The sequence below is a fragment of the Castor canadensis genome, chromosome 5 (genome assembly GCF_047511655.1).
Source record: "Castor canadensis chromosome 5, mCasCan1.hap1v2, whole genome shotgun sequence".
Lineage (NCBI taxonomy): Eukaryota > Metazoa > Chordata > Mammalia > Rodentia > Castoridae > Castor > Castor canadensis.
Genome location: NC_133390.1, coordinates 69,442,428 through 69,468,770, shown reverse-complemented (window position 1 = coordinate 69,468,770; position 26,343 = coordinate 69,442,428). Strand labels below are relative to the sequence as shown.

The following is a 26,343-nucleotide window of genomic DNA, read 5'->3' as shown; positions in this document are numbered from 1 at the left end:
CCAAGAAACTACTTAGATAGAGTGGCTTAAGTAGTTTTGTGCCTGCCTAGCAAGTATGAAGCCCTGAGTTCAAATTCCAGTACTGCATAAAAAGAAAAGAAAAGAAATTGTGTTTAGTGTTGTATTGTTTCTAAAGATATACATTAGGTGTTGATTAAACACTTTTAGGAAGGTGTGTGTGTACGTGTGTGTGTGAAATTAAGATATAAACCAGTATTTATGTTAGGTATGAAAAAATATTCTTGGTCAAACTATTTAAGGAAAAACTGCATCTTATAACCTGTCTTGGAGATTTTATAGTGCATATTAACTTGTTAAAGGTTATAGGAAGTTACATGATAAGGAAACATTTTTAGGTTTGTTCAGCCCAGTATTTTTCCAAATATATTTGACCCTAAAAGCTTTATTTGCCCACATAATTCATTATGTCCTACATGACCAGGTTTTCAGTGGAATGTGCTTGAGTCTATGAAGATACTATTCTAGAGGACAGCTATAACATTATACTATGATATGTCTTTTAGTGCTATTTTCAGGAGCTGAAAAGATGATGAACTGAATGAATTATTGTTCTAACTCATGAAAACACTTTTAGATTCTTAAGAAAGAAACTACAGAAAGAGATTACGAAGAGAAACAGAGGTGGTAAAAGAACAGAAAGGAAGGATGCAGAAGAAGATACTAAAGGAATAAAGCACAGTAAATTCTCTACAATTATAAATTTTGTTGGTAAGTAGCAAGTCAAAATGGATATGGTCTTAAAGTATAGAATGGAAGACTAAAATTGAAGGAAAAAAACTCTTGATCTCTTGTGAAAACACTGGGAAAACTGACAATGGAAAGAAATAGGTTTTCTGTGCTGTCAGTCTTAGATTCTTATTAGTCATGTATGATATAAGTATATTCTTCTCAGAGACAAGAGACCAGAAGTGATAGCTTTCTACATGTTGAATCTGTAAAACTTCTGGAGATGTGATCTCCCATTGTTCTTACTTGAATTTTCCCAACCATGAGTCAGCAATGGCTGCTCCGAGGATGGGAGTGAAATAACAGAGGCTGCTGAAGGCATGGTACACAGACGTGGAGGTGTCTTCATTCCAATGTAGGAAATACAGGAAATACAGGGTCAGCACAGCTGAGATGAGAAAACAAAACAAAACAAAATAAAAAACAGAAGACAAAACAAGGTAGATGCATTAAAATCTTGGCTTTGAAGGTAATGTTTCACTTCAGCACTTCAGTGAAGTAACTGAGGGGTGGACTGCCAGGCAGTAGAAACAGGGCTGGTGGGAGTTATGAGAATAGATGGGGCTATGCTGAAAGTACAAACACAATTCTCTTTCCTTCAGTCTGTGTGTTCCCTAGCATCATTTAAGCCAAAAATGAAGATTAACCTGGTGCTTTCAAAATGCCTTCCTTGTCCTTCCCAGCAATAATATAGTACATAGGTCTGATGAGCAGGTATGAAGAATGGAACTTGTGCAGTGAAAGCATTTCCACCCATATTCTTACAGGTTGTGTTTTGGTTCAACCAGGCCTATCTGATCATGACAGCATGAGCTATTAAGGGGAATCCCAGGAAGCATTTACTCTTTTGGCCAAAGGAAAAGACCAGTTTGCTTCATGGCAGAAGGGATGCATAAGTGAAACAAGCACATATGAGCAGACCAGGCTGCTACAAACATGGGATAAGAGTGAATGGAGACGATTCTAGGTCACAAAATTACCTTTCATGCCATAATAGGAAAAGCGCTCGCAGAATTCATTCACCACAATGAAGGCAATGCTCAGTGGATAGCTGGAGCCACAGATTTTCTATGCAACAGAAAGGCAATAGTTCAAGCATGAGCTGTTTTGCTGTTTCAACCACTAGGTTGCTCCACAACTGAAAATTTCATTTATTTAATTTAATTAACTGTTTTTGAGGTGGGGGGGGTCTCATGTTGTCCAGGCTGGCCTCCAATTCTTGATCCTTCTGCCTCAACCCCCCAAGTGGCTGGGATTATGGGCATATACCATCATATCCAGCTAAATTCTTTTTTACTCTATTTATTATTTTTTATTGGGCAGTATTGGAGTTTTGAACTCAGAGACTCACGCTTGCTAGATAGTACTGCCCAATAAAAAATAATAAACAGAATAAAAAAGAATTTAGCTGGGTCATACCCCCAGTCTTTTTTGCTTTAATTATTTTTTCCAGATAGGGACTTGCTTTTTGCCTGGACTGGTCTCAATCTGCAATCCTCCTAATGTCTGCCTCCCAAGTAGCTGGAATTATAGGTATGTACCACTAAGTCGGGCGAAATTAATTTATCTTAAATCTCTATAGTAGGTAATATGAAACAATGATCTCTACTCTTCATGAAACAGCTATTATCACACTGAAAGGGCTTATGCTGATAACTCAGGCATAAAAGAAGCTAATCTGAATATTATTTTGCTCCTCATTTAACATAGAACTGCTCAGACATTCCTTGATCAGGACCTGCTCATCTTCCCACAACTACTAAAGGAAATCTGGATGCTCTAGGCAAGAGGATACCATATTTTATTGCTAGAAATAGAATGAAGAGATGGTCTACAGAGCACCTGATATCCAGGCAATTAATTCAGACATCAGTATCCTGCTTTGTTCCATTGTAGCGACTATCTCCCTTTGTCCCTACCTGCCCTGTTCACCATTCTGGGGGGAAATCTTGGCAATATGATAGCTTCCTCCTCAGAGGCTGCTGGAGCCAGGTACAGCGCTCAACATGGAAGGCAGAAATTCCTAAAGGTAAACTGATCAATCATCTTTACTTTGGGCAAAGAATTCTAACATCTTAAAAAATTAATGACTACTCTTCCTGCTAAAGAGATTCTATAACATTCTCATGATAATCCCGGATATTAGAAAGACTGTGCTATTCCATGTACTATATCAGTTAGAATATTTTATTTCAAATCCCTGCCCCCATTACAATATTTCAACTAACATGGGGGAAGGGTGTAGATGATCTGCCCTTGAGGCAGTCAAATGTTAACATGAGATTTATATCACCTTTTATCTGATAAGTACATACATCTTTGTAAGGATCCTTAAATTCCTTGGGACCAGAAAAGATATAATTAATTAAAGAAATAAAGATAATAAAATAATATATCCATTCTTTAACCATGTAGATGTATAAACAACCCACCTAAATATTAGTGTATAATAGTAACTTGCTTGAACAACGTGATGAACTGGGCTTCTTACCTTCCCAACTCACAGCTTGAGAACTACACAACCTGGAGTTAGTTAGTTAATATACCGTCACCAGCTGTGTAACACTGTCACTGACTGTGTTAACATACTGAAGCTGACCATGTCACTACTTCTGCTTCTGGATCTTAGTTTTGTTATTCCAAATATGAGAATAATACTACTTCTTGGTTCATGGTAAGAACTTGGCAAATATTAGCTATTATTACTATAACCTCTGTACTTACAGGATTTAATATGAGGTTTGAATGAGATCATAGATTTGGAAGTGCTTTAACAAGTATATAATGCAAGAATTAGTCCTTGTTTTTCTGTCTGATCTCACCAGTGTACACTTAGTAACAGAGAGTAGGTCTATTCTGTTAGTGTCCAGAAGAAGCTCCGTGCACAGGGGGATCTGAGGGTGAGTTTTAGTATTGGTAAAGAAAGAACAATCACACACAGTTCTCCAAACAGGAATGCTTGCCAAGTTTCCCTGGACATTCAAATTTCTCACCCCCCTGCCACCAAAAAGGGACATTCAGAATATGCAATTAAATACAAGAATGCTTGGTGGTCCCAAATGAAGAACTCCACCTCTTCCTGTTGCTTCTTCTCCTAAGTAAAAGAAGCTTCTGTTTAGGTTTGGTTTTCAGGTGAATTCTTAAAAAACACAAATTAGGGTATAAAAGAGAGAATCACTTTTATACCCTAATACAACTCAGCACAAAGTTCCCTAGGCAAAGGAAGAAAGCCAAAAGAACAGGCTATTACTGTCAGTGGCAAACTGAATTTGGGGACTCACCGGAGTTGGTTTCTTTGGAGGGCTGGAAGGTCTAGGCGGTGCCTCTTCAATGGAGACAGGTGAAAAAAGAGTTTCCTTGGACTCATTTTTCTGGAAAGTATTCATGGCTGGCTCCTTACTCTCTCTCTCTCCTCAAGCATTTGGCTTCAGTAGGCAGTTAGGATAGCTGCCAGCCTTCAGTGAACAGGGGGACTGGGGGGAGGAGGGGTGGCTACAGCAACTAGGTTTAACCCTGTGGGTGTCAGTTTCAGTAACTGCCTGACTCAGAGCAGAGCTCGAAGCTATAGGAAAAGAAAGGGCTGGTGTACTAATTCTAAAGAATGATTGTGTAAAAGGTAAAGGCATGGGGAAGTAAGAAAAACACGTCACAAGTATGTGTAAGGGCCTGGGTTTGATCCTTAACAATGAAAAAACAAACAAACAAACTGAGCACAGATTAAGCAACTGATTTCAGGATAATAATAACTGCTATTGGTTAAACACCTATTATGTACAAGGTTAATATGCATATGAATTACACATATTATATGTATGTATGTATGTACGTATATATTATATATATGACCTATATATTTATTGGTTTTAATTCTTACTACTATCCCTATTTTACAGAAACTAATGTTCTAAAAGGTTAAGTAATTTATCTAAAATCACATGACCAGTAAGTGGCAGATCTGGAATTTTCACTATGCCATAACAGATAGGAAAGGTAGAGATTAGTATCAGCGCTATTTCCATTATTCAGGTATTGAAACTAAGTGGAAATGTAGGAATGTAAGAAAACTGAAGGGCTTTGAAGAGGGAAAGTCAAACTGAATTTGAGAACCAAAACAGATACTGATTTTGTTTTTCAACATTATAAGGTTCAGGTAGAAAAATCCTATAAACAATTTAAAAGGCAGGGCTAAAGAAAATAAGAGAAAAGGGTTGATGACTTTGCTAAAGTCACTCCTTGTGTTTTCATTTTCTTGCTTCAAGATGAATCCATTTTTTCATTAAAAAGTAAAATTTAATTTGAAGGAAAAGCATGAACCGGTTACTTTCCAGGTACTGTTGTTGTAAATATCATTTTCCATCATTTTCAGTGGCCAGACTCCCAAGGACTCCAGAATATCATGGTTAGTTCTTATCAGAAGAGGAACGAAGACAAACATGATAACAAAAAATTCATTTTATACTACATTTTTTTCAATTTTTTTATTACCATATATTATTTGCACAAAATAATGGGGTTCATTAGGACATTTTAATACATGCATATAATATACTTTGATCATATTCACCCCTTATTACTCCCTCTTATTCTTCCTGCTGTATTATTTTTGCTAGGTCAAAGAGGTAAAAGAAGAACAAAAGAACATGGCACCCCTCCATTGCCAGTCAAAAAGAGGGAAGAATTGCCAAGAGGTATATAAGAAATTTACTAAACCAGGAGGTTTAGTCCATGACGACGAAACCATGAAGGTCAGGCAGCATTAAAATAAATTATTTTGTTTCAGAATACGAGAGAAACCTATGACTCTATCCTTTGCAATTTTTTTTTACATTATCTCCTTCAATAATTTAACAACAAATAAGGCCTTTACTTCCCTAATCTTTAACTCAGACTTTGGCCATGTTTTCTCGGTTTCTATTATACTCCTCATTTCCATTCTCTCCTACCAACCTTTACCCAAAGAATAGTCCAGCTTCATTTCTGACTGTAGCATTAATAATTAATCTGTATTGTTCTTTTAGGAAGTTTTCTCTTTTCTGACCTAGTTGGATTAAAATAAATAAACAGTCAAAAGTTACTAGTCAAGTTAACTAGTAGAAGCACAAAAACCTTGAAGATCTATGTCAGTGGCTTCCTTGCACTGGTCTTGTACCTCTTGAATGGCATTTAATCCGGCAGAGCAGATGGAATAGCACCTGTATGCAATGAACCAATTCATTTGTGCTCATAGGTATCACAAAAACCAAAATTTAGAGTATGGACACACTTCTTCATTTAGGTGAAATTTTTCTTTTGATTATGACAATAGAATGATAGCATCCATAGAATTAAATAATATAAGAGATGGAAGGAATCTTAATTTTGATTTTGTCCTATGTAAACTAAACTTTCTTGATGATGAGAATCATTTAGTGTTATATGTATGCACATGCACACACACACACACACACACACACAGCCTAAGAACCTGTGTTTTTAACAAGCACCTCTAGTGATTCTTATGCCAGGAATTTGGGAAACACTGAATATAAATACAATTCACTTAACTAGTCCTTGACTGATATATATTCAGGTTTGGCATTTTGCTATTATAAATAATACTATAATAATAACATTGTATATCAGTTAAATATATCTGTATGTAGGATAAACTTCCAGAGGTGAGACTGCTGAGTCAAAAGTAATGCTTTTGTAATTTTTGGGGTTGCCTACTCGTTTCCTTTGCCCATTTTTCCATTGAGTTGTTCCCTTCTTAGAAATTTGTAAGATCTACTTACATAGTATTGATATCAACATTCTGCCATCCTCTGTCATAAATATTTTTCTTATTAATTTTGTTCATGAGCTTTTTAAATTAAATATAATTTGTAATAAAATTCACAAATTTCAAGTTAAAACTCCATTAATTTTTACATATATATAAATAACTCACATAACCACAACCTGGATAAGGTTTAAAAATTTAGTACTTTAACGTTGGAATATCTTCAGAAACTAATACCCATTATCTTCCCTTCTGTCTCCTATTCAAACCTTCCTCCCTCAAAATAAACATTGTTCTGACCTCCATCACCATAAATTTTTTTGACTATTCTGAACTTCATATACATAGAATAATACTGTTTGCATTCTTTTTTTTATTTTCTTTTATTCATATGTGTATACAATGTTTGGGTCATTTCTTCCTGTTTGCATTCTTTGTGTTTGAGTTCTGTTACTCAACACTACATCTGTGAGATTCATCCATATGTTAGCTGTAATGAGATTTTCCCTCATTGTTTGGTAGAATTCACTACACAAACATGCCACAGTTTATTTAGCCATTCTTCTGTTGATGGATATTTGGGTTATTTCCAGTTTTAGTGTTGGCTACTGTCAACTTAGTTTAAACTGTAAACTATACTTCCCCTAGTCATCTTCTCTGTAAGATTGGCCAGAACAAGCATAAGATTTGGGAAAGTAGAAATAAAGCAGCAGGAGTTCACCGGATCCCAGCTGCTGCTGCTTCAGACATTGCCACCGCTGCTACCACTGTGCCACCATCATGCTCTCCATCCACATCCTGCTGGCCACCATTACTGACAAGCAGCACTTGTAGCTTTCGCTGCTAAAGGAACTCAGCCTGGTGAACAAGGAGAACACAAGTTCTGACTAGCAAGACTGTGAGGAGGAATTTCCAGGAGCCTGCTGAAATGAAAACTAACACACTTATCCCCAGCCTGGAGGACCAGCCACTACTGAAAGAAAATCCCCATGACTTTGTCCTCTTACTTATGGAATACCACGGTATTTGGCAGATGTATAAGAAAGCCAAGGCTTCCTTTTGGACTGCACAGTCAGCATAGGAGAGTCTTTAAGTCTGAGGAGAGATATTTTATATCTCATGTTCTGGTTTTCTTTGCAGTGAGTGTTAGCATAGTAAAAGGAAATTTGGTGGAAAAATTTAGTCAAGAAGTGCAAATTACAGAAGCATGCTGTATCTGTGGCTTCCAAATCACCATAGAAAACATACATTCTGAAATGTACAATCATCTCATACTGACATACTACAGATTACAAAGAAAAGGAATTTCTCTTCAATGCCAAGAAAATGCCTTGTGTGAAGAAGGCAGATTGGGACTTGCATTGGATTGGGGACAAAAAGAGTACCTCTGTATGTGTTGTGGCCTTTGCACTGTGGAAAAAATCTTTTATGGTTCTTTTGCATTAATATTCTGGCTCAAGAAATGAGGACTGAACCTGGCCACACATTTTCCAATGATCTTATTAGCAGAGATGAGGTTTTTACCTTGTGACTTTGCCTGCCTGATATTCAAACACCTTCTACACAAACTTTCAGAGGAGAGAATAAAAGACATAAATATTCATGCTCTTAGAACAGGAGTTCCTCACAAGGCCTTGTCTGTGAAGCTTATTGGGATGAACTGAATTCGTGGCAAACCAGCTTATTGCGGAGCTGGATTTTAGCAAAGTTTTCAGAGTAGAAAATCCGTTTGACTTCATGGAGAATATATCGCTGGAAGGAACAACTAACTTCCTTGATATGACAATAGGCCAGTATCAGAGGATGGAAGTGATGTGGAGTTCAACAGAGAATTCTTTTTTTTACCTTGGATGCTGACTTCTAAATGAATTGAAAATGTGCTCTGAATTTGCTAATTCCCCCTCCCCTCCAAAAAAATCAGCTAAAGTGAATCAACCAACTACACCATGAGTTGTCATAAGGTTCATTACATCTGTAAAACTATGTAGCTTCCTCAAGATTAATCCTGTTTATTAATAATGCTAATGGTGTCACTTAGAAAGGAAAAGGATATTTAAAACAAAAGCTACTTAGATTCTTATGGAAGATCTTGCCCTTGTTGGCTTTTATAGACAGACTGGCTATGATTTCACCAAAGTCCTAACAGTGGGGTGATCCTCAAGCCAGCAAATTAAAGATTCAGTTACTACTATATGGTAGTTGAAAGATGTCAGCCTCACAGCTTTAAAGTGGACTGTAAAGTTTACTTGACTAGTTTGTAAATAAATCTGGCACTTTATCCACAAATAAACATTGTACTATTGGGAAAAGCCCCTTTTATTTGGCTTCTATACTAAATACAGTGTTGTACTTACTTACCACTAATGGTAGCAAACTCAAAATCTACTAAGTGATTAAAAGAGGTTAAAGTTGTATCAACTAAGCATGTAATTTCTGTTTTTGACTTTAAAGTATATAGTTTTTTAATTTTAAAATTTTTCTCATTCTCCTTTATCTCCCCACCCCTCCTTCTTAGAGTAAGTCCAACAGGTCTCATTGTTCCATTTTCATAATATTTCTACCATATTCGCCCTCCTACGCCCTTTTCTTATGTCCTCCTCCCCTCCCACTGGTACCATCTCCAGACAGGACTTGTTTTCCTTCAGTCCTTCATTTTTGAAAAGGGCATTTTTGTTTATTTAAGATAGTTATACAAGGAGTTTCATTATGACACTTCCATGTATATATGTATTATAACCTGAACTGGTTCATCTCATCCATTTTTCTCCTTTCTACCTTAGTGCCTTTTTTATGGTGATTTCACAGATTTAAATATTCTATATTCATTCTTGTATAGAAAGTACATCAACCATATTCATTTTCTTTAATTCCTTTTTTTATCCTCCCTCTCCCTTTAGCATGACCTGTTTTTCATTATTGTCATTCATTTTAGGTGTCTGTTCATTGTTCAGTGGGAGTTTTGCCTTGGTATTGTACCTGTATATGCATTGTGCCTAAGGCGATGTAACTTCCCTCCACTGCACTTCCTTGCCCTTTCCCCTCTATCCTGTATTGTTTAACAGTTTTCAGTGTTTCATTGTGCCTTGTTCCTACACAGATGTGATGTATTTCATGATTATTTGCTCTTTCTTTCCTTCTTTCTCCTCCTCCCTTAGTCCCCTCTACCAGCTCCATTTTTTGACTATATGTTCTGTATATATTTATGTGTATATATAATATTGCTTGTATTTGTATTGGGCCTATATTCCACATATGAGAGAAAACATGAGGCCTTTGACTTTCTGAACCTAACTTCACTTAAGATGATGTCCTCTAGTTCCATCCATTTACCTACATGACAAAATTTCATTCTCCCTTATGGTGGAATAAAATTCCATTGTATGTAAATACCACATGGATTCATTCATCAATTGTGGGTCATCTTGGCTGTTCCCATACCTTGACTATTGTGAATAATACTGCAATAAACATGTGTGCAGATATCTTTATTGTAATCTGACTTACATTCCTTCAGGTGTATCCCTAGGAGTGGCATTGCTGGATCATATGGTAGTTATAATTTTAGTTTTTTGAGGACCCTCCATTCTGATTTCCATAGTGGTTGTACTAATTTACACTCATACTAACAATGTATGAGGTCCTTTTTCCCCACATCCTCACCGACATTTGTTGTCGTTTGTGTTCTTGATGACAGCCATTCCAGCAGAGTGAGGTCCACCTTAAATCTTAACATGATTTTGATTTGCATTTCCTTTACGCCAGAGATGTTGAGCATTTCTTTATGCATTTTTCAGTCATTTGGACTTCTTCCTTCGAAAAAGCTCTGTTCAGTTCATTTGCCCATTTCTTCATTGGGTCACTGATTCTTTGGGAGTTTAGTTTTTCAGCTCCTTATTAATCCTTTGTCAGATATATAGCTGGCAAAGATTTTCTCCCATTCTGCGGGCAGCTTCTTCAATCTGGTGACCATTTATTTCACCGTGCAGAAGCATTTTAGTTTGATATAGTCCCATTTGTCAATCCTTTCCCTTCGTTTCTGAGCCACTGAAGTACTATTTAGGAAATCATTGTCTGTGTGTATAAAATCTAGTGAATTCCCTACTCCTTCCTGCACTAGTTTCAAGACATGAATCTAGTTTTAGCTTTCTGCATGCAGATATCCTGTTTTCCCAACAGTTGTTGAAGAGGCTGTCTTTTTTCTATCATATGTTTTGGGCATCCATGTTAAAAATCAGGTGGATGTAGCCTGTATAGATTCATACCTAGGTCTTCTATTCTTTTCTATTGGTCTTCACGTACCATGCTGCTTTTATTGCTATGGCTCTGTAGTATCATTTGAAGTCAGGTATTGTAATACCTCCAGCATTGCTCTTTTTGCTCAGTATTGCCTTGACTATATATGATCTTTTGTGCTCCCATATGAAATTTAGGGTTGATTTTTCAATCTCTGTGATGAATGTCATTGGAATTTTGATGGGGATTGCATTGAACATGTAAGATTGTTTTGGGTGATATAGCCATTTTCACAATATTGATTCTGCCAATCCATGAGCATGGAAGATCTTTTCATCTTCTGTAGTCTTCTTCAATTTCTTTCTTCAATGGTTTATACTTTTCCTTGTACAGGTCTTTCACTTCCTTTGTTATGCCATCAGAAATGGAATTGTTTCCCTATATTCTTCCTCAATATGTTCATTGTTGGTATATAAAAAGGCTGCTGATTCTTGTAAATTGATTTTGCATCACACTACTTTGCTGAAGGTGTTCATGATGTCTAAGAGGTTTTTGGTGGAGTTTTTTGGGTATAAGATCATGCCATCTACAAATAGAGATAGTTTGACTTCTTTCCCAGTTGAATTTCTTTTGTTTCTTCTTCCTGTCTTATTGCTCTGCTTAGGAATTTTATTCAACTATGTTGAATGAAAGTGGAGAGAATGGATACCTGGTCTTGTTCCTGACTTCAGAAGAAATGTTTTCACTTTTTCCCCATTTAGTATGATGTTGGTATAGGCTTGTCATATATAGTCTTTATTATGTGAAGGTACATTCCTTCTATTTCTAGTTTCACCAGTGCTTTTATCATGAAAGGATGTTGAATTTTGTTGAAGGCCTTTTCTGCATCTATTGAGATGATCATGTGATTTTTGTCTTAAACGTGTAATTTCTAAACTTTGTTTTCTTTAATGCATTGAAATACTCCAATCAACTTTAAAGTGTGTCCTGGGGTCACCTAACTATTAGTATGCTTGCTAGTGCCAATAGAAGACAGGATGTGTGTTTTATTCTACAGCTTAGGTATAGTATCATGGCATCTGTTTGGCTGAGGTGTCTTTCAAGGCAAGAAGCTTCTAACTTTGGGTCATTAGGAATTGAGGAATGATCTGGGCAGACTGCTAGTGGTCCAGTCTTAATTCGTGTAAAGAAGAGTATTCTATACTCAGATTGTAATTTCCCCAATTTCTAGTTGGTATAAAAGGATTCTTTGAAAGGGCTTTGTAGGTGGAATCTAATATAGTGTTAAAATTTTTCAAATTATCCTTGAACAAAATAACCCACCTAAATCTTGTCTCTGTTAAATGGTAAGCCTGAAAAATTGTCTCTCCTGAAAGTTGTGTTTACTCTGATTTTGATTGTGTGTGAGTAGGTACTATTGAGAATTGATTACTTCACATTTCTTAAATTAGAAAGTATTCTTTACTATATATATCCTTTTAGAGTTTACCTAATTGTACTTTAAAAATGCACATTATCTTGAAGTTCATAACTGATAAGACACTGCTCACTGTAATTCTGACATTTGCCTAAATATGAGTGTCACTTAGTAGATTCTTAAACATCAATAGAAAACTAGTGCTACATGAGCTATTAATCTGTATTCCAGTGAAATATAAAATGCAAAGTATAAACTAATAGATACAGTTAACAGCACTAGTGTGAATTAATCTGCTTTTGTTTGGGGAGAAAAAAACAAGGTGTTACATGGAAGATACTGCATGATTGACATTGATCCTTTGGCCCCATTTGTTAACCGATTGTATTGTATATTGGCTGTTTGACCACGGATCAGTTTTCCTCATCATTAATTGTATAAATAGTCAATTTTTAAATTCCTGTACTATGGGGCCCTTTTCTGCCATTTAAATTATTGTTGTCTAAAGTTAATAAATACAGGTTATGTTGTCCTTCTTTGTGTGACACTAAAATGAACACCTGGCCTTCTATTGTCTGCTACAGGTAGAAGTTGGAATTGAATTTTAGGATTCTATCTCCCATTAGATCAAAATTAACTTCTGCCAACTCAGATTGTTTCCTAATCTGTTTAAAGGGAAATAGTTATTAGTGTAAAGCATTTCAAAAATCTCTTATACTTGAATACTGTATTGAGTGTTAAATGATTAAAGTGAAACTGATCTTAAGAAAAGAAAGCAGCAGGTATTACTCAAGTTGTCAAGAAGACTAGACAGAGGTTTGCTATAACACCTCGAGACAATAAGATTTTGTCCTTTGCTGATGGATCCATATGTGTAGGGGAATGCATTCAAAGTTCCAATCAATGGTCCCTGCCTCATTATTCCTATAACCCTTGTTATTTACTAAGTGACAGAATAATACTCAGGCACTTTAGATCTCACAGAGCAGTCAGTCTCTCTCTTTCTCTGCCTCTCTCTCTCTCTCTCTCTCTCTCTCTCTCTCTCTCTCTCTCTCTCTCTCGACTTCTCCTATCTTCTCACCTAATCCTTTTTCTTCCAAAGCAGATGATAGAAACTAGATATTATCTTCCCTAAGGCAGATCATCGAAACTAAAAATCTATTCTAATCTTATCTTCCCTCACTTTTCTACCTTTTTATACTGTGATCTTATCTTTCCCCACTTTTCTTAGAGCTGGCCTTAAAGAAATTCTCTGACTTATTTTGCCCAATAGTGGCCATTAGACCTCCTTCATTCCAGAAAGATCTTGCCACATATCCATGAGCAAAGACTGCTGAAAAATCTGGATAGGACTCGCTGGGTTTCTTCCTCCAGTCTATTAGGTGATGATGATATATCAGTGCAGGTTCATCAATTGTAAGAAGTATGCCACCACTTTGGTATGGGATACTTATTTTGGAGTCAAAGAACATAGGAATACACTAAACTTTTTGCTCAATTTTATTGTGAACCTAAAACTGCTCTAAGAAAAATTAAAAAGAACTTGCTGGTCAGTGGCTTTCCATAATAATTAAATATTTATTGTTCCTTCAAATTTTAAAGATACTATAAATATAATCGCCTTGTATTTAACTGCATATTTTTCTCTGGAAAGCAAAATAATTGAAAATATTGTGAGATAACAAAAGTTATTTAATTAAAATAATTATTTAACTTCAGCTCTACCCTAAATTATAGCTTAATTTTGTCAAGAATTAATGCATTTTTAACCATAATTTAAGGAATATCAAATAGGAAAGATAACAGGTAATGCTGGGGATATAGCTCAGTGGCTAAGTGTTTCCCTAGCATGCAAAAGGCCCTGAGTTCGATTGCTGGTACCACAAAGAAAAGGAAAGGCACAGGTATAATTAAATATAAGGTAATATTCCATGGACATATCAATAGTTTGAACATTTCACAATTAGAGACAGCAACACGGTTAAAAAAACAAAGCACTGAACTTCGACTCCAGAATGCCTGACCAGGTACTTGTTAACTACAGTTACCTGTGGCAAGTTAGCTAATTTCTGAGTCTGTTTTCTCATCTATCATGAGAAAACATGATAACATGATAACTGTTATGATAACTTCATAACAGTTTTGTTCAGATTAAATGAAGATAACACATGAAAATGCTGGTACTCAATAAAAAGTTTAAAATTCTGAATCAAATTTAATTCTTTTACCATCAAAAAGTATACATTTTTCTCAGTCTCAAGAGTTTTTACTTTTAAAACAAAACAAATGATCACATGCTTTATAAATGGGATATGGCTTTAGTCATCACTGTCACTTCCTGATTCACTCAGCTGCAAGTCATTTCCTAAAATAAAAAAGAAATAACAAAACTGTAGTGATTAAATATTTAAAACATTAATACATTCACTTTATTTAATATAAATATTATATAAAATGTAATACCAAAATGATTCGGTTTTGCTCACATTTTATAAATGATAATCAGATTGCTTATCTTGTAATTCAGTCACATAATTAGTAATTAAAATTATTAGTAGTGCCTGGAAAAAAATACCACCAAATTTCAGCAAAGTTTTGGTATCACCTAGGTTCTATTTTAGTCTTCTTTCACATACCTGTATCAGCCTTTTTTTTTTTTAACACCTCTGACATTACAGCAAGAAATGAGAGAAAGTGTGGTTTAGACTATCATTTTGAAGACTGAAAAAAAGTTATATAATTTTTTACTTAAAATACAGTCAAAGTTTTTAGGGAATACATGTCCAGAACATCTCATCATTGACTGCTTTTGTAACTCATCTGTGTCCTTAAGTCATGGAGCTAACATTTCAATAGAGAAGAAAGGCAGCAAAAAAAAAAATAAACAGAAAACATAATGCCAAGTAGGATAAGTGCTGTGAAAAAATGAAGATGGGTATGGAAACAGTGTTGGAAGGTGCTATTTTAGGGAAGCTGGGAAAGCTTTCTTGAAGAGCAACATTTGAACAGAAATCCAAATGTAGAGAGAAGGTCATAAAAAAAATGGAATATGGTAGAGTTCAGTCAAAAGGAACAACAAGTGCAAATGCCTCAGGGCAGTTCTCATAATGATCTCTAAAAAGAGAAGGCCACTGTGGCTGTAATGGGATGAATGAGGAAAGACAATGATAGGAAATGAAGTAAAAAAGATAACCAGAAAAGTCATGGTAAAAATACTGGATTTTTTTTGAAACTTAAGAGAATTCATGCAGAATTTCTGATTTTTTTTTTTTGGAACTGAGGGTTGAACTCAGGGTGTCACACTTGCTAAATAGGCACTCTACCACTTAAGCCATGCCTCCAGACGTACATGCTGAGCAGGTACTCTACTACTGATCTACATCTCTAGCTCTTGATTCTTTATTATAATCTATTGGATTTTATTTCATTTCTGCTTGGCTTTATTCTATAGTTATGCTTTTTTAAGTTATGTCTCTTCAAGTATCTCTTTGAATATTTTCAGCATAGTTCTTTAAATATCTTTGTTTTAAAGTGTTCTATAAAAACATTTTCATTTGCAAAGAATCTATGTTCCAATTATTAATTTTATTGTCTTTCTTAGCATTATATTTTTTCTTGTCAGAATTATATTTGCTCATTTTGAGTGGGAAGCTTCTGTTTCTCTCTACTGTCATACCACTCTAGGTGGTGTTCCCTCCACCTAGTCCTCTGGGCTCTTTTACCAGAAACAGGTTTCATAATCACATTTGGAGATTGCGATCTCCTGGTGATATTGGAGATATGGAAGATTCCTTTAAGGAGCCAATGGGTAGATAACAAGGCTCTACAGCTTATGGAAACAAGAGCTCAATCAACATATGAATGTAATTTTTTTCAGCGTTCTTTAGTAATTGAGTATCCTCACATCTACTAACCTTTTCCATCCTCCCTTCTCTCTCCAGCATATATTTTCTAGGTTCAAACAGAAAGCATGAGTCAGGGCCCATGAATCACATCAAACACTTTTAAGCTAATTTTCCCTGAAGATAACCAAGCTTCTTACCACTACCATCTCCTTTGGAACTAAGAGCCAATGGTTTTAGTCCCACTAAACCCACCATTTTATGTTTGTGTTCCAGTTCTTGTCTGTGAATGTGCTTATTTAGATTTGATCCTGGCCATGTCTAACTTTCATCCTTTTATCCTTTCTCTGTTGTACTGTATTTTGCACAAAGAGATTTTAAAACATGAATTTACTATGCCATGTTGTACCAGAAAAGAAATCTAGAACATAAAATTGAACTCCTTCAATATTCTACAAGGCAGTATGGCCTCCATTTTCAATGAGGAAACTGAAGCTGGAGAAAAGTTAAGTAAATTGTTACTGACTGAATAACTAAGAAGTGATAAATAAATAGACATATAATATGGATATTCTGATTTCTACTCAGGTGCTCGATCTATTGTAAAACTCGGTAATTTTTGAGAAGAGTGGCCTAACTTTTACTCAGCTTTCCATACAGTTTAAACAAGAATTAGTTTTCTCTATACTGTCATGGCCATTCAAGAAATCAGAAGTTCCAATTTTACCTTAAAGTCAGGAATAATAACACTAGATAACTGGAAGTTCAAAAGTTCTTTTCTGGTCCTAGCTAACTCTAATTTTACTCTAACTCTATGCTACTCAGTCTTGGTTCCTCCCCTCTTTAGTTCTGTTATTAGGCTATGTAACTGGTTACCTTTCCTACCTGCTTTATTTTTTTTATTAATAATTAACACAGTGAGACCAGTTTTAAACAAACATAAAATCTCATTCCCCCAGGCAGTATAAACCTGCATGCTTTTATCAAAAAGTATTTACTGAGCTATGTATAAGGTATTAAAGTAGATGCTAGCATTTAATGACAAGCAAAAAACAAGATTCCTGTCCCCATGGAGCTTATACCCTAGAGGAAAAGAGTAAATCACACAAACATCAATTTCAACTGTCACCATTGACAAAGAAGATGTATCTGATATTTGAAGGGTCTATAAAAAGGAGGATAAGACTAAGATGAAGGTAAAGGAAGTCTTCCTTGAAAAATGAAACACTGAAGTATTCCTCTAAAGGAGAAAATTTTAACTACATGAAAAGAAGGAAATGTTTCTGACTGAAAGGACAGCATGTATAAAGGCCCTGAGGTGAGTGAAAGTATTTGAGTATAATTGCAAACAGAAGGAAAACATTGCTAGAAAGAAAGAGCAGCAACCCATGTGTGGTGGTGCATAACTATAATTCCAGCATTCAGGGGGCTGAAGCTGAAAGCATTCAGGAGGTTAATGAGTTTGAAGCCAGCCTGGGCTATATAGTGAGACCCTGTCTCAATTACATTTGAATTGTGAGAAGATCAATTAGCTACAATATATATGATGGATCAAAAATGCATTTGAGTAGATAAGAGGTGAAACAGAAAATCACTGTGGTAGTTAAAGCAAGAAAAATGGTAAGTTGAACTAGCGTGGTAGTGGTGGAGATGAAGACAGATAGATGAAAATAAAAAATATTTAGGAGGCAAAAACAATAGAACTTGGTGAGGGATTAACTACACTGTAAAGAGAGAGAGGGACTCAGCCCTTGAAAACAATCAGGCTCTGGTTTGCATAATTAGATGACTGCTGTCTTTCACTAAGACAAAATTTAGTTAACCTACAAACCATTGAAGAAAAAAATTAAAGAAGACTACCAAAGATGGAAAGATCTCCCATGCTCATGGATTGGTAGACTCGACATAGTAAAAATGGCCATACTACCAAAATCAATCTACATGTTCAATGCAATTCTCACTAAAATCTCAATGACATACATTACAGAGATTGAAAAATCAACCCTAACGTTCATTTGGAAGCACAAAAAACCACAAATAGCCAAGGCAATACTGAGCAAAAAGAGCAACTCAGGAAGTATCACGATACCTGACTTCAAACAATACTACAGAGCCATAGCAATAAAAACAGCATGGTACTGGCACAAAAACAGATATGAAGACCAGTGGAACAGAATAGAAGACCCAGATATGAATCCATGCAGCTACGGCCACTTAATTTTTTGACAAAGGTGCCAAAATCATATGATGGAAAAAAGACAGCCTCTTCAACAAATGTTGCTGGCAAAACTGGATATCTGTATACAGAAAACTGAAACTAGATCCATGTTTGTCACTCTGTACAAGTATCAACTCAAAGTGGATTAAGGACCTTAATATAAGACCTGAAACCTTGAAGCTAGTACAGAAAAGAGCAGGGAATACACTGGAAGCGATAGGCATAGGCAATGACTTCCTCAGTAGAACTCAACTGGGTCAGGAACTAAGAGAAAGGATTGACAGATGGGACTACATGAAATTAAAAGGCTTGTGCACAATAAAAGAAATGGTCTCTAAATTGAAGAGGCCACCCATAGAGCGGGAGAAAGTCTTTGCCAGCTATACATCAGACAAGGGACTGATAACCAGAATACACAGGGAGCTCAAAACACTAACCTCCCCAAAATCAAGGACCCAATGAAGAAATAGGCAAATGAACTGAACAGAGCCTTTTCAAAAGAAGTCCAAATGACTAAAAAAACACATGAAAAAAAAATGCTCCCCATCCCTGGTCATTAAGAAAATGCAAATCAAAACCACACTAAGATTCCACCTCACTCCTGTTAGAAAAGTCCCATCAAGAACATCACCACCAACAAATGTTGTTGAGGTGCTGCTGGTAGGCAGCACTACTATGGAAAACAGTACGGAGGCTCTTTAAAAAAGCTAAAAATAGATCTGCCATATGATCCAACAATACCACTCCCAGGGATATACCTGAAGGAATGTGAGTCAGGTTATTACAAAGGCACTTGCACACCCATATTTATTGTAGCACTATTCACAATAGCTAAGCTATGGAAAGAGCCAAGATGCCCCACTACTGATGAATACATTAAGAAAATGTGATATTATACACAATGGAATTTTACTCATCCACAAAGAAGAATAAAATTTTGTCATTCACAGGTAAATGGATGGAACTGGAGAACATCAGCTTAAGTGAAGTTAGTCAAGCTCAGAAGGATAAAATCTGCATGTTTGCTCTCATATGTGGATTATAGACCTTAAACAAAAGCAGCAGGTCACACTAAGGGGAGGTTGTGCATGGGAGGGATAGGACAAGGGAAGGAAACTAAACTTGAATGTGGCTGATGTGCTCTCTGTACAGGAATTAATATAGAAATCTTAAATGGGCTAGGGCCACCATGGGAAGGGGACTAGGGGAGGAGTGAAAAGGACTAGAGGAGATGAACCAGTTGGGGTTGTAATACATATATGAATGGAAATAGCACAAGGAAACTCCCTGTGTAGCTATCTTTATCTCAAAATAGCAAAAACATCATGTTCTTCTTTTCATCTTTTATCTTTTTTCTTCTACAAAGTCAGAGAACAGGAGGGTGGAACAGGTGTGGGTGTGGGGGCTGGCACCGGTGGGAGGGGACAGTTGAGGGGAAAGGGGGTAGAAGGATGAATACAGTACAAATAATGTATACATGTATGTAAATGCAAAAATGATACCTGTTGAAACTGTTCTGGGAATCTGTGGAGGGGGGATGAAGAGGAGCAGTGGAGGGGGCGATATATTTGATATTCTGTAAGAATGTACTCCTACCCAGCACAACAATAAAGAAAAAAAATATGGTGAACCAAAGATTATGAGTTTGTTTTTGGACAAAGTGAATTTGAAGTACTTTCTACTAGGAGATGATGTTGGACATATGTATGTAGACCTCAGAGGTATGGATTAGAGATATAACTTGCACGTTATCTACATATAAGCACTGATTGTAGATGAACATGAAGAGGATTATGTAGGGGAAGAGGAACGAATAGAAGAAGGATCTGGGAGGGAGTAATCATTGAGGAACTCCAAGTGTAATGACCAAGAAGACTATAAACTTACAGAGAGAGAGAGATTGAGATTATTCGAAAAGACAGGAGAAAAAAAATACCAAGAAGGCATAATGCCACAGAGTCAAAGTGAATAATCCAATAAAAAGGTAATCATTAATAATGTTAAATACACCAAATAGGTATCTTCCTCTAATTTACCCAAGTTTCAGATCACAATCAATACAGCTCCAACTGTGAATTCTAATTTTTCTGCTTATTCATATTTATGTATACTTACGTAAAGTATTCATCAGAAGGCCACTGTTGTCATGAAATCTATGATGACTAGCATCCGTATCAGAAGTCCTGTACTGCGGTATGGCAGATATGGTAGGATCCCCTGAGATATAATTCTCTGGGTCAGAAGGAGAGGATCTGCCCTCTTCACCTTCTGATTCACTAGAACTATCCTCACTACTTGAAGATGATGAACTTTTGGAATCTGATGAACTATCACAACTACTCATCTGGTCCATTACACTAGCTTCTGCTTTCAGTTCTGAAAATAAAACAGAAATATATAGATAGGTTAAATAAATAATATTGAATAAATAAAGTATGAAATATTATTTTCTAAGAAGGTATTAATGAGGAAAAAATAAAACCAAACACTCATTTACAGAATCTAAAGCATTTTATCTTAAAAACTCCTCTACCACCAAGACACATTTCAAATAATGGGACTATGAGAATTAAAAGACATAGGTAGCCAGTCAGGTGTGGCAACACACATCTGTAATTCCAGCACCTGGGAGGCTAAGGTAGGAGGACTGTGAGTTCAGAGCCAGTCTGGGCTACATAATGAGTTCCAGATCAGCCTGGGCTACAAAACAAAACAAAAACATAGGCAAGATATACATTTAAACTCCATATTTATCTACATCACTATATTTAAATATACATGCAACTCAAATAATCATGTAAAAAATTAAAAATCTGTTGGCCAAAATTGTCTTCTGATTTTTTTCTAAAAATACACATAATGGAATGCATGTATGTATACATAAATTTAATTCTTTTCCTGGTTGTCCTAGAGAATATTTTGATGAAGCATCCTTAGATTTCTGCCCTATGTCCTTAAGGGGTATTTAAAATATTCTAGATATTCTAAAAAAGCTAGTTCCTATTATAACTTTGGTTATAAATATTTTTATAGATAAAAAAGCAATAATGTTGGTGTTATCTTTGGTGTAGTGTTTTTCAAATTCTTTTTAAGATGCACAAAATTTATTGTTGGAAAGACCTTCAGCTACTATGTAGATCAACTTCATAAGTTTTCCAAAAAGTAAACCGAACTATCGGAAGATCAAAGGTTATCAGCTATTTAGAGGTAAAACAAAGTCTGTTAACTTTCGGGTCAATTTTTTTTTTAGTATATAATACAAATGTCAAACGGCTCAACAAAAATTTTAATTAAAAACACTCTTAGTAAATAATATACTCAGTTAACACATTGGCATTTAGTATCATCATAGTACACTGCCATATTAAGTTAATTGACAGTATCTAGTTTATTCCCTCATTTTCCTAGAGACAGACACACTGGCTTTCTTTCAATTATTTGACCACATCAAATCCATTTTCATCCTAAGTTCTTTGCATTAGCTATTTACTTTTCTTGGTATACTCTTCATCCAGAACTCTTTTTTTGCTTAACACATAACTTATATACAGCAAACTGCACAGCCAGATGAATTTTAGGATACATCTATCTTGTGTACCCATCACTGAGATCAAGAGCCATCCTCACGGATGATCATCCCCACCCCCCTTCTGCCCCTCCCATTCTTCTTTCTTCAGCTAGCACTAGAGTTTGAACTCAGGGCCTCAAGCTTGCTAGTCAGGCACCCTACCACTTGAGGCAGTCCACCAGTCCACCATTTTTTTTTTCTATTACCAAAGATTTTGTCTGTTCTTAAACTTCATATAAATGGAGTCTGCATTCTTTCATCAACATAAGGTTTTAATTATCACTCATGTTACTGAATGAATCTGTAGCTCATCCTTTTCTACTGTTATGATATTCCATTATCACATATTATCTATTTTCTACTTATGGATATTTGGTTTGTTTTCAGCTTTTAGCAATTGAGAATATTCTTCTGCAAGTCTCTTTGTGAGTATATGTATTCATTTCTCTTTAGCAGAAAGTTAAGAGAGAAATCATTGAGTCATAAGATAATATATTTTAATTTCATTGTAACTTTCCAGTTTTCAAAGCAGTTTTCAGACTTCTACTAAAAATTTCTAAGAGTTACAGATGCTTTATATCTTTGCCTACACTTGGTACAGAAAGTCATTTGATGGGTGTACAACGGTATCTCGCTGTAATTTTAATTTTCATTTCTCTGACAAAGTAATGATATGAGGCAGTTTTTCCTATGGTAATTGGCCTCTTGAATATCTTCTTTTGTGAAATCATTTGTCTATTCAAATCTTTTCTCATTTTTCTTTTTCATTACCTTTTCCTCAATGATTTGCAAGTATTCTCTATAGCTAGCTCTTCTGGCTATGAGTCTTCTGTCAGATATGCATTGTGAAAACTTTCTCCAAGTTCTTCCAAGTCTGTATTGCTAGACTTATTACTTTATTAATGGTATCTTTGATAGGATTCTAGATCTCTGAAAGGGTGGCTCATTCTCAGATTTGTTTAAATGTAATCTCCTCAAAGAATTCTTTTCTTTCCAACCTTTATTGTTTGATTTTCTTCAAGACACATTTTTGAAATTCATTTGGATACATAGTCAATTTTTTTAGTAGTTGACTTCCCCATCTTTATCCATACTCCTAAATATAAGCAATGTGAGAAGTGAAATTTTATCCTGGTCATGTTGTATTATTTTTTTTGTATAATGTTGAATTTGTTGGTATTTCCTTGAAGATTTTTGAGTTTAAGCTTCTGAAAGATAATGGTCTATATCTTTATTTTTCTTGTACTATCTTTATCTGGTTTGGGTATCTGGGTAATATTAGCCTCATAAAATGAGCTCATTAATATTTCTTATGTTAGTCGGTTTTCTGTTACTGTAACAAATACTTGAGGTAACCACCTTATAAAATGAAAGGGCTCATTTTGGCTCTCAGTTTAAGACATTTCAGTTCATGATCAGGGGGACCCATTGCTTTTAGGCCTTGGTGGGGATGCCAGATGAAAAGCACAAGATGAAGCAATCTCTAACTTGTAGCCCAGAAATTGAAAAGAAGAAGGCACTAGGTTCCCAATATCCTCTCCAAGGGCAAATGCACAAGGACAGGAAGACCTCCCACTAGGCCCCATCTCTTAAAGATTCCATCTTCTCTTAACAGCACAGCAGAGGACCAAGCCTTTAATACATGAGCCTTTGGAGGAAATTATCTCAACCATAGCATGTCCTTTTCTATTTTATATACAGTCAGTGTTAATTTTCCTTACATGTTTGGTAGACTTTACCAGTGAAACCATTTAGCCTGAATACGTTTTTTGGGGTGTTTTTCATTTCTATTATCTACTTCATTTTGCTTGAGTTTCGGCAGTTCTTTGCTTTTGAGCAATTGATCCATTTCTTCTAAATTGTTAAATTTATGATCATAAAGTTATAATATTTCTTAGAATCCTTTCAGTGGCTACTGAATCTGTAGTAAATTCATTACTCTCCTGACTATAGAGGTGTATCTTCTGTCATTTTATTTTTGTTTGCTAGTGGTTTGTCAATAGTATTAAGTTTTTGATAAACTGTATTTTGTTTCATTGATTAGTGTTTGGGGTTTTCAATTTCATTGATTTTTACTTCTTGTTTTTATTATTTGCTTCTTTTTGTTTGCTTTTGTTTTGATCACTTTTCTTTTTTCTAATTTTCTGAGGTAGAAAACTATAAAATTATTATTAAATTAAATTATCATTTAATTTACTATTAAATTATTATGTCAGCTTTCCTTTTTTAAAATTTAAGTGTTTAGTGCTACAAATTCAGGACTGCTTTAGCTATATCACACATATTTTGGCATGCTGTATTTACTTTATACATTTAGTAGCATGCATTTCTAATTTCCTTTGACAACTATTCTTTAACCCATAGTTCATTTAGAAGTGTGTTAATTTCTAAGTGTTTAGAGGGTTTTTGGCTTTGTTTTTTAGTTTGATTCCATTATAGTAAGAAAATATTGCACAAATTTTTGTTTTTATAACTATATTGTTTTATAGCACAGGATACGGTCTGTCTTGGTGAATATTCAATGGGCACTTAAAAAAAAGTGCTACTGTGTGGAATGTTACATATATTGGTTAGATCCTATTGGTTCATTGTATTGCTTAGATTTTCTATATCCTTGTTGATTTTTTTTGTCCAGTAGTTCTGTTTCTGTGAACAGAGGGAGGAAGTAACTCAAGCATAACTGTGGATTTTTATGTTTTTCCTTTCAGCTCTATTAGTTTTTAATTCATGAACTTCACAGTTCTGTTGTTGGGTGTAAACATATGTGTTTTTCTGGTAGATTAATCTTTTAATTATTATTAAGGTACCACCTTGTAGCAATTTGTTTTGCTTTTAAAATTACTTTACCTGATGTTAATACAGCCACATGTGATTTTTAAAATTAGTGTGTGCATGGAATTTTATGCAGCCATGAAGAAGAACGAAATGTTATCATTCGCTGGTAAATGGATGGAATTGGAGAACATCATTCTGAGTGAGGTTAGCCTGGCTCAAAAAACCAAAAATCGTATGTTCTCCCTCATATATGGACATTAGATCAAGGGCAAACACAACAAGGAGATTGGACTATGAGTACATGATAAAAGCGAGAGCACACAAGGGAGGGATGAGGATAGGTAAGACACCTAAAAAACTAGCTAGCATTTGTTGCCCTTAACGCAGAGAAACTAAAGCAGATACCTTAAAGCAACTGAGGCCAATAGGAAAAGGGGAACAGGTATTAGAGAAAAGGTTAGATCAAAAAGAATTAACCTAGAAGGTAACACCCACGCACAGGAAATCAATGTGAGTCAATGCCCTGTATAGCTATCCTTATCTCAACCAGCAAAAACTCTTGTTCCTTCCTATTATTGCTTATACTCTCTCTACAACAAAATTAGAAATAAGGGCAAAATAGTTTCTGCTGGGTATTGGGGGGGGGAGAGGGAGGGGGCGGAGTGGGTGGTAAGGGAGGGGGTGGGGGCAGTGGGGAGAAATGAACCAATCCTTGTATGCACATATGAATAATAAAAGAAAAATGAAAAAAAAAAGACAAAAAAAAATTAGTGTGTGCATAGTATATGTTTTTCCATTCTTTTACTTTCAAGCTACCTATTTCATTAGTTTCTTATAAAAAGCATGTAGTTGAGAGTGGGTTTTTTGTATACTCTGCCAATTTACACCTTTCAACTGGTTTATTTAGACCACTTATGTTTAAGGTAAGTATTGATATGTTAAGACTGAAGTGTGTAATTTTATCATTTGTTTTCTGTTTGTTTCTCTGTATTTCATTCCTCTCTTTCTCTTTTCTTTCATTCTGTGAGTTACTTGAGCCATTCTAGAATTCCACCATTTTAGAATTCTACCTTTACAGTATTTTAGAAGGTGTCACTTTATATATTTTCTTTCTTAGAGGTTGCTTTTTCTTTTTCAATATACATACATGTCTTATCAATGCTGCACCATTACAACTAAGATGTAGAAATCTTACTTCCATTTAGGCACTTTTCCCCTCTCCATTTAAAAATATTTTTGTCTTAACTATCAGAAGATGCAGTTTTATTTATTTATTTTTGGGAGTACTAGGGTTTGAATTCAGGGTCTCATACTGCTGGCAGGTGCTCCACCACTTGAGCCATATACCAGTCCTTTTTTTTTTTTTTTTCTAGCTTTAGTTATTTTTCAGATAGAGTCTGACATTTTTTGCCTGGGGCCAGCCTAAGACTGCAATCCTCCTACCTATGTCTCCCAAGTAGCTGGAATTACAGATGTGCTACCACAACTGTCTTGTTGGTTAAGATGGGACCTTGCTAACTGCCTGAGCTGGCCTCAAACCACAATCTGGCCTCAAACCATGATCCTCCCAGTCTGGGATTACAGAAATGAACTACTGCACCTGGCCCAAAAAAAGATATTTTTTGTTTTAATTGTCACATATGATTTAGTAAAGTTATGAGGAAAACTATAATTTATTGTATTTTATCTTTCTGTTTTTCTTTCTCCTTTCCTGATGCTCCCAGATTCCTTCTTTTACAATTTCTTTTCTGTTTGAATCACTTTCTAGCCAGGCACAGTGTC

At 35.4% G+C, this 26,343-nt stretch overlaps 2 protein-coding genes and 1 pseudogene across 2 annotated transcripts in view; 1 reads left to right on the top strand and 2 right to left on the bottom strand.

Annotated features, from left to right (window-relative positions):
- Nucleotides 1-4,260, bottom strand: part of Slc15a2 (solute carrier family 15 member 2) — a 47,823-nt gene extending 43,563 nt beyond the window's left edge. Inside the window, exons 1-3 of the mRNA XM_074073261.1 lie at nucleotides 4,029-4,260; nucleotides 1,728-1,815; nucleotides 994-1,135 (exon numbers count right to left, since the gene is read on the bottom strand). Coding sequence (XP_073929362.1) covers nucleotides 994-1,135; nucleotides 1,728-1,815; nucleotides 4,029-4,133 — 335 coding nt within the window. The 5' untranslated portion in view covers nucleotides 4,134-4,260. The remainder of the gene's footprint in view (nucleotides 1-993; nucleotides 1,136-1,727; nucleotides 1,816-4,028) is intronic.
- Nucleotides 4,261-7,288: 3,028 nt separating this feature from the next.
- LOC109678540 (ribonucleoside-diphosphate reductase subunit M2-like) lies at nucleotides 7,289-8,372 on the top strand (annotated as a pseudogene).
- A 5,981-nt stretch (nucleotides 8,373-14,353) lies between these two features.
- The window catches only part of Eaf2 (ELL associated factor 2), a 44,354-nt gene continuing 32,364 nt past the window's right edge, over nucleotides 14,354-26,343 (bottom strand). The window contains exons 5-6 of the mRNA XM_020154045.2: nucleotides 20,334-20,594; nucleotides 14,354-14,523 (exon numbers count right to left, since the gene is read on the bottom strand). Coding sequence (XP_020009634.2) covers nucleotides 14,477-14,523; nucleotides 20,334-20,594 — 308 coding nt within the window. The 3' untranslated portion in view covers nucleotides 14,354-14,476. The remainder of the gene's footprint in view (nucleotides 14,524-20,333; nucleotides 20,595-26,343) is intronic.